Here is a 14,480-nt window from a genome sequence, read left to right as displayed (position 1 = left end):
CAGTAGTCGATGTCTCCTCCTCACTATAAGGCTGCACTGAGAGGCACAGCATGGATGAGGAAGCCAGCAGAAGGAGCAGTGAGAATGGGACTTGGAGGAGGGGACAACTTGTCCTCTTAGTATCCCTGAGAGTAGTAACTACAGGTTGAATCTCTCTAAACTGGGACTCTCTGGTCCAGAAACATCCATGGTCTGGCAGGATCATAGATGTTCCAGAACCAGAAAGTCCCAGTGGAGCTGGGAACTCTGCAGGCCAGCAGGGCAGCAATCTACCAGTGAAGCCAGGAGCCTGGTGTACCCCAGCAAGGCTGCGGGCATGGCTGGGAGCCTGGCACGCCATGGTTGGGCTGCCTAATGGGGTCAGGAAGCCCGGTGGCAGTCTCTGGCTGGCAGCTGGGCCATGGTTGGGGGTTGGTAGCAGGGGGTCCAGAAATGACCTTCCCTGGACTGGTCAGGTCCCAAGGGTGCTGGACCAGGGAGATCAAACCTGTAGTAGCCAGGAGAAACCTTACCCATTCCTTGCAGGCCAGCTGACTTTACAATTGGGATGAGCAAGAGTAATAGCGGACCAACCTGTGTGTGCCATTCTTTTTACTAACATACCAGCAATTATTTGAGCCTCTCTAGACTCTCTTCCATTGTTCCCAGAAGGTTATCATTCTTGAGATCACAGTATATTCTTCAGTCATTATGAATGTGTAACTCTAGTGGTGTAGAATGCATTTTTATAGACTGACTTGGTTTCTTACCAAAAAGTCAGACTACAAATCCCAGGACACAAGTGGGCAGTCTGGATGTGGCGGTCTAAGAGATAGGTTCATATGGAACAAATGGTAAAACATGTATCAAAAAAATATGCCTTACATGACTTGCCCAATGTATTTTCTCAATCCCCCCCCAAACCAGTTTATGTTTATCTAAGTAATTTAAAAGCATCTTTATAACAGTTTTTACTCTTCAGAGTGATTACCATATACTTGCTTATAACAGCTAATATTTCTTCCTCTTTTCCATGAAAAATGGAGTCACCATTGGCATAAAGCACAAAGGAGTATGTTAGCAAAGTGGTAAATCTAAGGTTTTACTGATTAATTCAGTGCCAGTTTCTTTAATTTATTGTGTGGAGTGAAAGTCTGTGTGAACATTTTACTGTTCTGAACTAAGGTACGGACTTAATTTTGTTTATTTTATAACTGTTTCTTCTCCTCCTATAGGACGAACAATGGATGAAAAGTTGTAAAGCATAAATTCTAACATCTCTGGGCAAAGACAATCTCAAATCATCCTGTGCAGCAGGGATTCCCAAAGGTTTCCCCTGATTTCCTTATGTTTGTTCAATAAATAAACTAAAAATTTAAAAAATTGTGTGTCAGAAGCTGAATTTTGTTTCTTAATTAAAAGAATCTTTGAGCCCGAGATTCCTTTTCTGTTAGCAATCATTTGAATAAGAACTTGCTCAGATGACTGCTTATAGCACACTCTACCAGCTGTACAGTTTCAAGGGCTCGGTACCATCCTGGGATATCACCGGTTTTTGTACCCAAGTGGTAGTGTCTCTATGTCCACTGTGCTCCCATGATGCATAGGTGAAAATCACCCACAAGCAGACTCTGAGACCTGAATTGTCAAAGGTATCTCTGCTCCAGATGCTCTGGCCTTCCTCTCACTCCCTTTCCCCAACTAGCCCTGATGCACACACTGTGGTAGAGATGGGCAGCCCAAATGTGAGACTTCACATCTGTGCCAGGGTCTGACCCACCCCCTTGCAGCAATGGCATCTGGTGCAGGAAAGCTGTCAGCTGCAGTGCACTGCAACTGCTGCCTGAGCCGTGCTGGCACAGAGTATGGGCTGGAGGCCGAGCCCGGCGGGATGGCGCAGGGACTGAGGGGTTGGCCCGAGGGTGAGGCTGGTCGGATGGCACAAGGACTAGGGGCTGCGGTGGAGGCTAAGCATGGCAGGATGGCGCAGGGAATGAGGGTTTTCTGGAGCCTGGCAGGATGGCGCAGGGAATGAGGGTTTTCTGGAGCCTGGCAGGATGGCGCAGGGAATGAGGGGTTTTCTGGAGCCTGGCAGGATGGCAGAGGGACTGGGGGGGGGGCGGCTGGAGGCTCAGCCCGGCGGGATGGCGCAGGGACCGGGAGTGGGTCGGGGGGGGGGTCGGCCGGAGACTGAGCATGCTCCTACCTAGCAGCAAAACCGGACACAGCTTGGGTGTCGGCGATAGCGGTAGTGGCGCACGTCCCCTTCGGCCCCGCCTCTCAGCGCCTACACAGAGCAGGGGAAGACGTTCCGCCTGCCTACAGACCACAAGCACGATGGCGGCCCTTGGGGACACAACGGAAATAGGACCAAAGTGCCACACCCAAGATGGCAGCTCAGCAAGGTCGACCGGAAGACGACTTTCCCAGTGCCGGCAGCAGGCACCGGAAGCGCGGCGGACACTAGCGGAATCGGAAGCGCGGAGTGGCCGGAAGTGTCTGTCGGGGTTATCCCTCCCCCCGCAGCCACAATAATAGGCGGCACTGGCGGCCAGGTAAGGTGGCGGTTTAGAGTTACGTGCGGTGGTTCGGGCTTCCCGCACCCCCGCCGCGAGTGCGGTGAGCTGCGCCTAGGCGGCGATGGCCCTTGCGGCCGCTGAAGCCGGAGTCCGCTGCGGGGGGGTTGGCTGACTCACCTCTCGCCTGGTCGGCCCCTGGGCATGGGGCTAGAGGGGCCTTTCCCATCTGCTGTGGCCGGGGGGAGACCCGGAGTCGGGGTGACCTTTCGCCCTGCTTCGGTGAGTCCCCCCGGCCACGGAGAGGGAGCGACTTTCACGTGGTCTTCCCACTTATTTGGGGGTTTGCTTCCCCTGTGTCCTCGCTTCCTCGTCCTCTGCTGCCGGGGCGATCATGCTTCATCCCTCTGGGTGCCAGGCTTTGCCTTTTCCTGCCGAAGCTAAGACGGGTGGGGGTGCTCTCTAATTGCTCTCCCCTTTTTCTCATTTCTTACTTTAAATAAAGTGGGTTAATGCATCACGACATAATACCGGCCTGAAAAATAGTGCTGTCTTTTTGAAAGTACCACCTGGAAAAGGTGGACAAATTTACTCCTCTTAGAGACAGGATGCAATAGAAACATAAGCCACTGAAAATAAGTTACAGGAGAATATTTCTCCTTCCCCCTTCATGTTGCCATGTCCCTTCCCCCAAATCCTCAAAAGCAGATACATTAATGTGAATATCAGATATTCTAGAAGATGGTTGTTCATGATTATTTATATTACGTTGGCTTTTTTGCCTGCTGTATAAGTGATTCTCCTTAAATAGTCTCAGTTGTGACTACATATTTGCTCCTTTTGTTTTCCAGGTTAGTGCTTCCAAGTTTTACAATACTTAGAATTGCTGGTTCACTGATTCTAGAATTGCTGTTATTTTTAAAACAACACTCAGTTTATTTTTCCAAGGAAGTTAAGCTGACATGTCTACTTGTTACAAATCAAAACACAAGTTTTCCAAACCCATTAGTTGAACACAAAAGTCACTTATTGACAAAATATAAAATATCAAACCATTGTTCATGTAGAATCATTTTTGGGGTTTTTTGTTTGTTTTTCTTTGACTACATTAAATTAAGAATAGAATTCTCTGTATTTCTGCTCAGTTGGTTTAAATATCAAGGAAATATGTATGGATTGTTTTGAAGTTCTGATTTTAAAAACTTGTATGTAGAGACCTATTCCCCACAGTTGTTCCCAGATGCCCCATACTACTGTAAGGAGACTACAAGTTTTTTCTGTCTCAATGAGAAGATCTGGAGATCTAATTTAAAGTACACTCATCACTAGAAAAAAGCTCAGCAATATGTTAAAGTTTATGTAGAAAATGAAATGTTTTCCATTCTCTGCTGCTGTCTGTCCTAGCTGGAGGAGTATGGTGAAATTCACTGGGAATCTGTAAAGCACAGAGAAACTTAATTACCCATTTATAGAAATATATTCCAAAGTCCCTCAGTATCTCTAGATCCTGCTTGGAATTCTTGTTTGGAAAATGTGCTGGGTGCTCAGTTTGGATTCCTGATCTTTGCCTATTAGGAGGTGATAAAATATTTAGGTGGCCTGTGTCTTCCTCTTTTTGTGAAAGTGTAAAGAATGTGATTTCCTGGACCTGTGTGGGAATAGTACTGTAATCTTATGGTTACAGATATACTTAATATTTAAAAATAAGTATATTTCAAAGGCAAGCTGATGGGCATATAAAGAGCAATTTGCAGTATATCAGCAAAATAAGGTGTTCACCAAATAGATTTGCTGCAAATAACCTTAATATCAGTTTTGTAAACCTAAGATTCCTTTGTTATGTTATGTACTTACTACATGTAGTAATCTATCAGATTGGACAAGTTAAATAGAGTAATATCACATTTGTTTATGGGCAGTTTCTACTTAGTTTTGTACACTTGAAAAATGCTGCAATATTATAATTGAATATGTTGTAACCGGTGGTGGCGGTATAACGCTATTGTGGAATTATTTCAAAAGCTGACAAGTAAGCTGTCAAGTAAAAGCCCACTAAAGCCTGTGCCCAAATAAATCAGCTAGTCTTTAAGGTGCCATGGGACACCTCATTTTTTTCATAGATGTAGACTAACACGGCTACTTCTCTAATACTGTACTTGTCTTCATATTTTTATGCACTCCTTGTTGGTTGCAATTTTATATTTTGTCTTGTCCAAAAGATGAATTTTAGTTCATGGAAAACTGAAGGAAAATATATTTTTGCATATTATGAAGCTTAGAAATACTGCTTACATACTAACGACACCGAAATGATGAATTTTGACTCTAGTCACCTTTAAATGTTTTCGAAGTATTTTCATGTCTACCTGCTCCAAGACTTCCTGTCAATGTTTGTTGTTCTTCATTCATTTTCTTGTGGAAAAGACCTACAGCTAGTCTTGTATGGATTAAATTGAACAAAAATAATGTTCTGTGTAAAAAAACAAACAAAAAAAAATCTGTGTCTTATGTATAAAAAAAAAAATTTCCTGTGGGACGACAGAGTGACATCATCACGTCACTCTTTCCTCTCTGGAGCCCCAACCACATGATTGCTCCTTTAAATGGGGAGGGGGATGGCGGCTCTATCCCTGTGTGCTCCCTGGAACAGTGTCCACCTGCCTCTAGGCCCCACCCCAGTCTGCCTTGCTCAAGTGCCTGCCTTGCATCTTTGTTCTGTGTGGCCCAGCCACAGTGCTTGGGAACCACGCTGTAGGTTTCCCCCGAGTGAGCAGCTCTGTCATGTGCCGGTGACCTGTGCCAACACGCTCTCAGGAGCTCTGTCTCCGCGTGGTCCCTGGAGCAATGTCCACCTGTCTCTGGGCCCCAGCCTGCCTGGCCCACACACCTGCCACATGGCTTGGCTCTGCTTGGCCTGGGCTCAGGTGCGCACTCTTGGGCCTGACATTAGCTGGGCATATCTTGCACCCCAGCTCTGCGCTCCAGGCTCCCTGGGCTCACCACAGAGGAAAGCTGCCACAACACGGATGTGCAGAAAGGCTGGGCTAGAGGTTGGAGGCAGGCTGTGGCTCCTGCTGCGGTGGCCGGGGCTGTGCTGCCTAGCCTGGTGGTGCTTTTGGGGGAGGAAGGGGTATGCAAGGTGTCTGTAGGGGAGCGGAAGGGGGATAGGGTGTGGGGGGGGGATGGGCGGTGCGGTAAAGGGAGATGGTAGGGATGAGGGAGATATAGGAATCAAGGCAAGGGAATGTGCAGTGTGGGGATGAGGAGTGGTTAGGGAAGGATGGGGGTGTAGGAATGGAGGAAGGAGGTGAGGGTTGGGTTAGTCAGTGTGGGGTGGGGATAGGGAGGATAACTGGGTGTAGGAATGGAGGTGATGGATGGGAAGGATGGGAATAGGCAGTGTAGGGAGGGGTGAGAGATTAGGGAGAATGATGAGTACAGAAATTGAGGTTGGGGATGAAATTGAAGTACAGGTTGTGGGGGAGAGACGGGCCTCAGCCCTGCCCAATGGCTGGAGAGGGGAGAGCTGCAGCTGGTCCATGCTTCACCCGGTGGCTGGGAGGAGGGGGCAGACCGAGGCTGCTGCTCCTCATAGCGGCCGGGCGTGGGGGAGCCAGGGCTGCATACCCCCCAAAGACATGGGCGTTGGCAAGCGTTGTGATCATGGGACACCACCCCCTAGAGTTCTGTAAAAATAAAGATTTACCATCATGATCTGCAGAGACTATACACTGTCCAAAGCTTGTGTATATGATGGTTTGGAATCTGTCAACAATTCCAGTTGCAGTCTGGAAATTCTGCTCTTTCATTCCTGAAATGTTTTCATCTCTTTCTGGTAGAAGTTAAATCTGTGACAGAGTTAACTGGTTAAACTATGCTCTGTCAACATCACTGTCCAGAAAAAAAAGTCTTGAAATTAATAACAGCATTAGCAAGCATGTGAAGTCTTCCTGCCTCATGCTATTCATTTCTGTGAGGTAACAGTTTAATTAGAGGTAATAAACATAGCACTTTTTCTTTAAAATATGAATGCAAAAATTGCTAACATTTAGTTTGAATTATTTCCGTAGCAGAAAAAGCAGCATCGTTAATTCAGATGTATTTCAGATTAGATATAAAATGATGGTGAAACAACATTTACAGAAATACAGTGAGTCAAAAATTTAACATTAAACATAGATATTAAATATGCAACATTGCGAAGTTAAGAACTTTAAGCACTATTGTAAAACAAAATAATTTGCTTTTGGAGCTAGTTGGGATGTAAATTCCATTTTTAAAGTGTTAAACTCTATGAACCAATTAACTGTTTGCTGCGAACCTGGCCAGGCATAGCCTTCTGCACTGTAGGCAGCGGACTGCTCAGACTGGTCTGAGCGCCAGTTAATCGGTGGGTCAGTAAGCATCACCCGTCATGGGTAATGCTTATCAGGTAACCCCGATTACATCCCTAAGAGCTAGTATGCTGATATGTGTCCACTTTGTTTAGTAATTTCCTGCCTCTATTTTGCATGAGATGCCTGAGCTTATTGATATGTGGGGTGGTATTTCCAAAGACATTTTATTGTTTTCTTAATTTGAAAGAAGTTACTAAGGAAATGACCTATATTTAAATCTACTGATGCATTTGCATATGACGTCCAGCTGGTATTCTGTTTATTAATTTTCCTGGGTTCAATGGGACTTTCTAGTTAGTCTTAATTCATTTGGCTGGATTTTTTCTTTCCAGCTTCATATGCAAGGCAGGTTCATTTATGTCTTGTCAGAACAATCCTTCCATTTTTTAAAAATGAGGAGTCTTGTGGCACCTTAAAGACTAATAGATTCAGATGGGCATAAGTTTTCATGGATAAAAACCACTTTGTCAGATGCATACATCTGCAGTACATCGCACAGTGCTTTTTACCCACACAAAAGCTTATGCCCAAATGAATCTGTTAGTCTTTAAGGTGCCACGGGACTGCTCATAGTTTTTGCAGATACAGACTAACATGGCTACCCCTCAGAGACTTGTCCACTTTTTAATTGATTAATTTGAATAATGGCATTCTAGAGTTAATTTTTAGTGGCAGGTTTTGTTGAGTCTTTCCGTAAACTAATATTCACTATCCTGTCCCCTTCTTCGTATCTTTTCTCTTTTAGTTGCACTGAATTTGTATAATCTTGTGAACCTTAATCCTTTTAATCAGAAATCATTGCAAATATGGGGCCTCGACGGAAAAATGTGAAGCCATGCCCCATGAGCAGTGAAGGCTCTGAATCTACCAAACTAGATGAACGGAAAGATTATATGAATCAGCTCTCACATGAAGTTCTTTGCCATATTTTTAGGTAAGAAGTTGTATTTTTTTGTCACTCTATCCTTTCCACTTTAGTATCTGTAAATAAATATCAAATGGTAGGTATTCAGAAAATACTAGTTGTACCACCAATAGTCAGATGGGAATTAAATTTAGTCGTCAGTATGCATTAGAGTAGCATTTCCTAAACTATGGGCTGTGGCCCGATACCGGGCCTCAGCGTGGCTGCCAGGGTGTTCTGGGCTCCCAGACTGTCCGTGCAGCGCTGGGTTCCGCAAGCCCTCAGCCGGGCTGGGCGGATGCAGCCGTATGTTTCAGGTTCCCGGCAGAGGCATAATGAGGGTTACCAGGTGAGCTCTTATTGCTGGCTGTGGAATGGGGAGGGGGGGTTGAATATGGGCCGCAGGGAAGCAGGGTTGGGGCAGTGGAGCTGCCCGGGGGAGATAGGAAGGGGAACCGGCTGACAGAAGCAGGGCTGACTGGGGAGGGGGGACCCGACTGGCAGAAGCAGGGCTGACTGCAGGGGCGGGAGCAGTGGGGCTGGCCAGGGGAGATCGCGGGGAGCGGGGGGGAAACCGGCCAGCAGAAGCAGGGCTGGCGGGGGCAGCAGGGCTTACCAGGAGAGATTGGGAGAGAATCGTCTGGCGGGGACAGTGGGGCTGGCCCAGGGTGGGGATGGAAAGGGAGGGGGAAGAGGAGAGAGAATCGGCCAGCGGGGAGCGGGACAGTTCAGAGCGCGCACAGATCCTGAATAAAAATTTTAAAGCAGTGCCTTTTAAATATCCCCACTGCTGACAGTGAGGTTTAAAGGCACTACAATGTGCCTACAGAATGGAGAGAACCTGGTGTATTCACCATCCGGAATGAGAATATGGATAAAAAATTCCAAAGATGGTGTCAGCTTTCTGAAAATAAATGAGCCCCTTTTCAATACACGATGTGGTGGTGCAGGGTTTTATTGGATTACAGTCCATTTTTCCAATCCATATTCCCTTAACTTGCTGGTAAGAATATTGTGGGTGGCCATATGAAAAGCTTTGCTAAAGCTGGCCCTGGGGGCTTTGGGAGGACCAAAAACAATGTATTTGCGTATTTGTCATTTGCTTAATGAATATGCAAATATGCAAATGAATGCTACCGGTCTTCCGAAAGCTCGTGAATGGATTTACTGGTCTCCATTTCAAAAAGTTTGGGAACCTCTGCATTAGAGGATAAGGTTTTGCTGGATAGTATAGAGGAAATACATGGGATTTCTTGTGGGGCTCTACTTTTGTTTTGTTAAAACTAAGTATATAGGTCACACTGTATAAATAAGTTAGCTCTCCAAGAAACATACTTCATATTCTCTGACATAGGAACACTGAAAACTAACTTTATATAAAAATTGCTTAATATCATGTAGAAACAACCAAAAGAGCAGATATAGTGTTATCTATTTACTTGCCTTGGAATCAATAGTTATCTTAATGCTGGTTGTACTGCCAATATCTGGCACTCTCTAGTTTGGCAAAGGACCACGGATGCTCCTGGACCAGTGAGCCTGGGAGCCTAAGGGCAAGAGGGCCAGCTGGGTGGGGCATCAGGTTCGACAGCTCTGCTGGGGACAGTATGGGACCAGGGCTGGAGCCCCAGCCCCTCAGCTACTCCCAGCTGTGTGGGACTGGAGCCCTGAATTAGGAGCTGGAGCCTGTGCTGCTCAGGAAGCCAGTAGTAGCCGGGCAAGCAGCCCAGCCAGGTTGCAGGGAGAGGGTGATGCAGGCTTGCCTGCTGGGGCAGCCTGCCAGCCGCAGGTGATAAGCTTTGGGGCTGGTAACAGGAGACCTCCCTGGTCCCATAAATCCTCTAGCTCGGGACTGGTCAGGTCCTGACAATGCCGGACCAGGGAGATTCAATCTGTATTTTGTAGATGTATTAAGGATGTTAAATATTGATTAATTTACTAGTCGAGTAGTCAATGAAATTTCCATTGACTACTCGACCAGTCGATAGGCATTTCCTCATTCCTCCTTTGAAATGTACAAGAGCCCCCACTGTGCAGCATTTCAGCAGAACCCAGGATCAGTTGGGGAGTCCTCAGCTGACCCCGGGCTCCACATGGCACTGCCCCTTTGAATGCCGTCTTGGTGTTTCGAAGGGACAGTACCACATAGCTGTGCCCAGGATCAGCTGTGCAGTGCTGCCACTTTGAAATGCGGAGATGGCGTTCAAAGGGGCAGTGCCACACAGCTGATCCTGGGCATAGCTATGCGGTGTTACCTCTTCCCCCCCCCCCCCCCCCCCCATCTGAGAGAAGCAGCAAGGGGAGTCGAATCCATTTGCTTATTGGATAGTCAACTAGTCCTTAACATCCTTAAGATGTATGTCTAAAATGTGTTGCATAACTTTTTTTCACTTATACAGATTCCTTACTATTGGCACTGGAGTCTTGCTGTTCACTCTTTACTACAGATTTCAGACATGATCATGCTCTAAAGTGAGCAGCCATATATTTCAATGTGGTTGATGAATTCAGTTATCATATACGTGGTATATTGGAACAGGAATGATCCTGCCACTGAGAGTTTTAGTCAGATGTTTCATTCTATGTAAAAAATAAATACATTCTAATTTCAATTATACAGATACTCTTAGGCTGTGTCTATATTGGCATGATTTTGTGCAAAAGCAAGTGCTTTTGCGCAAAAACATGCTGCCTGTCTACACTGGCAGGGAGTTCTTGCGCAAGAACACTGACGTTCTAACGTGTGAAATCAGTGCTTCTTGTGCAAGAATTATGATGCTCCTGCTCAGGAATAAGCCCTCTTGCGCAACTGGCCAGTGTAGACAGGCAACGTGAATTTCTTGCACAGGAAAGCCCAATGGCTAAAATGGCCATCAGAGCTCTCTTGCACAAATACTTTAACACAAGAACTCTTGCGTTAAAGAGTATTTGCACAAGATCATGCTAATGTAGATGTAGCCTTAGACTCTGAATGAGCTGACAAGTTTAAAGTGTCCATACAGATTGCAAGCATGATTATGGGGCTAATTCAGTAGCAGTTGCTACTAACCAAACCTCTAATTTCTATGACTTAGCAAATTAAAATACATACTTCCAAAACTAGAAAGTTTCCAGCTTTCAAAATATGGTAACTTTGTAAGATTTAGTCAAAAATGAAATAGGACCATGCATCACGGACTCTCCCTTCTGTGCCTGAGACCTTTAGGGACACGGCAAGGCCACTGCTGGTTTTTGTTACCTTAAGTGCATTGGCTGCCTGATTAACAGAATGCTACCCCTTATGGCTAGCTGCATTACAAACTTCATTACAGAACTGTGTGAAAATCTCATTTGAACCCATGGTTTTTTAGATGTTAGGAATGTCTGGGTTTGTGTAGTAATTCTCTAGATGTTCTTTGATGTGAGAGAAAATGAACTAAAGTCTTTGGTAAACAGAGTTGTTTTCTCTCCCAAAGATACCTTCCCCTGCAGGATATCATGTGTATGGAATGCCTCTCCCGGAAGCTGAAGGAAGCAGTGACTCTGTACCTGAGGGTGGTAAAGGTTGTGGACCTCTGCGCAGGTCGTTGGTGGGAATACATGCCCACTGGTAAGTAGTACACTTTATTTGGGTGTTATGTTAATGTGGTATTGACAAGACCTAGTGGAGCAATGATATCATTTTTAGACAGACATATGGGATGTGCTTTTTGAAAGCAGCCAAGGGAGTTAGCTTGGTTAGGTACTTACCTCTTATGGTATGTCTACACTTGCACACTCTTTCAAGAGAGGGATGCAAATGAAGGCATTCGAAATTGCAAATGAAGCTGGGATTTAAATATCCTGCACTTCATTTGCATATTCGTGTTATGGCGTTATTTCAAAATAGCGCTATTTCGAAATAACAGACGCTGTTAAGACGCAGTTATTTCGAGAGAAAACCCTTCTCTCGAAATAACCCTTATTCCTCATACAATGAGGTTTACCAGTTATTTCGAGAGAAGGGTTTTCTCCCGAAATAACCGCATCTGCACCGTATCTGTTATTTCAAAATAGTGCCACAATGCGAATATTTAAATCCTGGCTTCATTTGCAATTTTGAATGTCTTCATTTGCATCCCACTCTCGAAAGAGGGTGCAAGTGTAGACATACCCTTACTGACTTTCAGTGGGAATTGGTGCCTTCTTCCCTTAAGTGCTTTGGAAAATCTCTCCTGTATGGGTGTGTCTAGATTACAGGGTTTTTTCAAAAAAAGTAGCCTTTTTTCAAAAAAACTTCTCCTGCATCTAGACTGCTGCCGCATTCTTTCGAAAGTAAATCAGAAGAACGCAGCAGTTTTTTCGACCGCGGAAAACCTAGTTTTACGAGGAATAATGCCTTTTTTCGAAAGAGAAAAAAGCACTGCCTGGGTGCTCTCTTTCGAAAAAGTGGCTTGCTTTTTCTAAAGTACTGGTTGTAGTCTAGATGCTCTTTTTCGAAAGAGGCTTGCAGTCTAGACGTAGTCTATGTGTGCTGAATACCACAGTAATGGAAGCGCGGCTGCTCTGTAACAAATTATGAATTCTGCATGTTTGTTGTGAATAGTTTTAGTATTCTGTGATTTTTTTTCACTATACACAGAGAATTACAGCATAAACTCGGTCTACTCAGCTAGATGTTTATTGTCACAAAAACTCAAAACTCGTGTCCTCTTCTAGGTTTCACTGATTCCAGTTTCCTAACGTTGCTGAGGAAGATGCCAGACATTGAACAGCTCTATGGTCTTCACCCCAGGTATCTTGAAAGGCGCAGAGTCCGTGGCCATGAAGCTTTCAGTATTCCTGGAGTGCTAGAGGCCTTGCAGACATGCCCAAATCTGCTGGTAAGGGTTCAGGTCAAATGATTAATGTCTTTCATCAGTTGATGATATGATCTTTGATAAGACTGCAGAGGAAATAGATGGTTGGGATAAAAATTTCAATTTATGTTGTAACACCTTGCTAGGATACTGTTGTGTTGTGCATCTTTACCTTGCACGGATGGCAGCAGAAGTAAACCTTTACAAAATCTGTTACTAGTTTACAAATGAGTGTTGTTCTTTTGTAGTCACTTCATACGGGGTTACAGGTGTTCAGCAATTCTCAAGATCAGACAGTCGTTTCCTATGACTTCTTCAGCTTTTAAGGCAAATGGTTCTGCAAAGAATTAATGCGTTGCATCAAGCTGTGTGCGTTCCAGAGAAGTTTTCTTGTTTAAGAAAAATATTGTTGCTTAAGTTGATAATTGGAGCCTTGCCTTTACTTATTGTTGTACTTTTATCCAGGGTGTAGAAACCTCTCATTTGGAGTTGGTGGAAGCCATTTGGACGTATATGCCACAAGTTCATATTTTAGGGAAGTTTCGTAATCGTAATGGTGCTTTCCCAATCCCGCCTGAAAATAAACTGAAAATTCCAATAGGAGCAAAAATTCAGACATTGCACTTAGTAGGTAAGAGCTTATTGGTGAAATAGTTATCTTAGATACAAGTGAATTTAAAGGGTTTAGAATGTTGCATAATAAGCATTCTTTTCAAGAAATATAATTTTTCCAGTGTGTAGTGTTTCTGGAACCTGTTCACTATAGGAAAGCAGAGATCCAGAGCACTGGTGTGACTGTGACAGGTAGTGAATTCCTAGGTCAAAGGTCCATAGTTTTTGAAGTGATCCATTGGCTTTTGCAGAGCCATCTGTACAGATGGGTGCTAGTGTCCTATCAAATCCAAAATCATTTACTATGAGAGACGTGTTGTTAGAGACTAAAAATAATGGCCTGATTAGAGAAACTGGATTAATGGAGTATTACAACAATCTCTAACCCATTTACAATTCTTGCCCTCCTGCTTCTCTTCTACCTCCTAGCCCCCCATGACTGAAGCAATGTTAACAAACCACTTCACCTTGAATGATTCCTTGAAATATGTATTAGCCACTTATGTTAACTAATCTATTCCATCTTTAATTTAGGTATGACACTTGAATTTAGCTGTGAGGCCTTGTCTGTATAGGTTGAACCTCCCTGGTCCAGCACCCTTGGGACCTGACCGCTCCCAAACCAGGGAATAAGCTAGACCAGGGAAGGTCAGTGCCAGTCCCTCTGCTGCTGCTTGTGGGGCTACACTCTAGCAGTAGCAGTGGGGTCGGCATTGACGGAATGGGAAGTGGGTGGGGAGGCGCACTGTGGGAAAGGTGGGGGTGGCTATGAAACTGGCTCCTGGCTGCTTTCCTGAGTGCCACCCCGTCCCTTCCCTCTTCCTCCTGCTCCCTTCCTGAGTTTGAACACCACAACTGAGCTATTTACAGCACTCCGGAAACTTTGGGAGGGTTGGGGAAGAGTTGCTGAGCGCACTTTTCCCCGTGAGTGTTCCAACCCTGGAGCACCCATGAATGCCAGATCGTGGATGTTGCAGGAAATTCTGCATTATAGAGGTCCAACCAATATTTAAAAGGCTGTAGCAGTGTTACTATAACACTTCAGTGAAGATGCTACTCCTGCTGCTAGTAGGGTTTCTGCCTTGATATAGGTAATTCGCTTTCCTGAGAGGCAGTAATTACATCAGCTGAAGAAGCCATCTCATCAACAAAGCACCCGTGTATGTGGCGAGTTAGGTCAATAAAACCGCATCACCTAGGGATTAGGGATGTCATTGTGTAGACGACTACATGATTAACCGATAAGCCTTGTCGA

At 45.0% G+C, this 14,480-nt stretch overlaps 1 protein-coding gene and 1 long non-coding RNA gene across 10 annotated transcripts in view; one reads left to right on the top strand and one right to left on the bottom strand.

The window, feature by feature from the left end:
* Positions 1-2,369, bottom strand: part of LOC112543852 (uncharacterized) — a 34,002-nt gene extending 31,633 nt beyond the window's left edge. For both annotated transcript variants that reach the window (XR_012896310.2, XR_003087121.3), the window contains exon 1: positions 2,186-2,369. This is a non-coding gene — a long non-coding RNA (uncharacterized LOC112543852). The remainder of the gene's footprint in view (positions 1-2,185) is intronic.
* A 14-nt stretch (positions 2,370-2,383) lies between these two features.
* Positions 2,384-14,480, top strand: part of FBXO38 (F-box protein 38) — a 50,283-nt gene continuing 38,186 nt past the window's right edge. Inside the window, exons 1-6 of one of the 8 annotated variants that reach the window (XM_006138092.5) lie at positions 2,471-2,534; positions 6,566-6,645; positions 7,685-7,826; positions 11,252-11,385; positions 12,474-12,637; positions 13,079-13,244. In XM_006138092.5, coding sequence (XP_006138154.2) covers positions 6,615-6,645; positions 7,685-7,826; positions 11,252-11,385; positions 12,474-12,637; positions 13,079-13,244 — 637 coding nt within the window. In that variant the 5' untranslated portion in view covers positions 2,471-2,534; positions 6,566-6,614. The other 7 variants (XM_075900211.2, XM_006138096.5, XM_006138094.5 and 4 more) reach the window with 7 other exon arrangements.

This window comes from Pelodiscus sinensis, chromosome 16 (assembly GCF_052426305.1).
Source record: "Pelodiscus sinensis isolate ZL-2025 chromosome 16, ASM5242630v1, whole genome shotgun sequence".
Lineage (NCBI taxonomy): Eukaryota > Metazoa > Chordata > Testudines > Trionychidae > Pelodiscus > Pelodiscus sinensis.
This window is presented reverse-complemented; position numbering and strand designations above follow the sequence as displayed.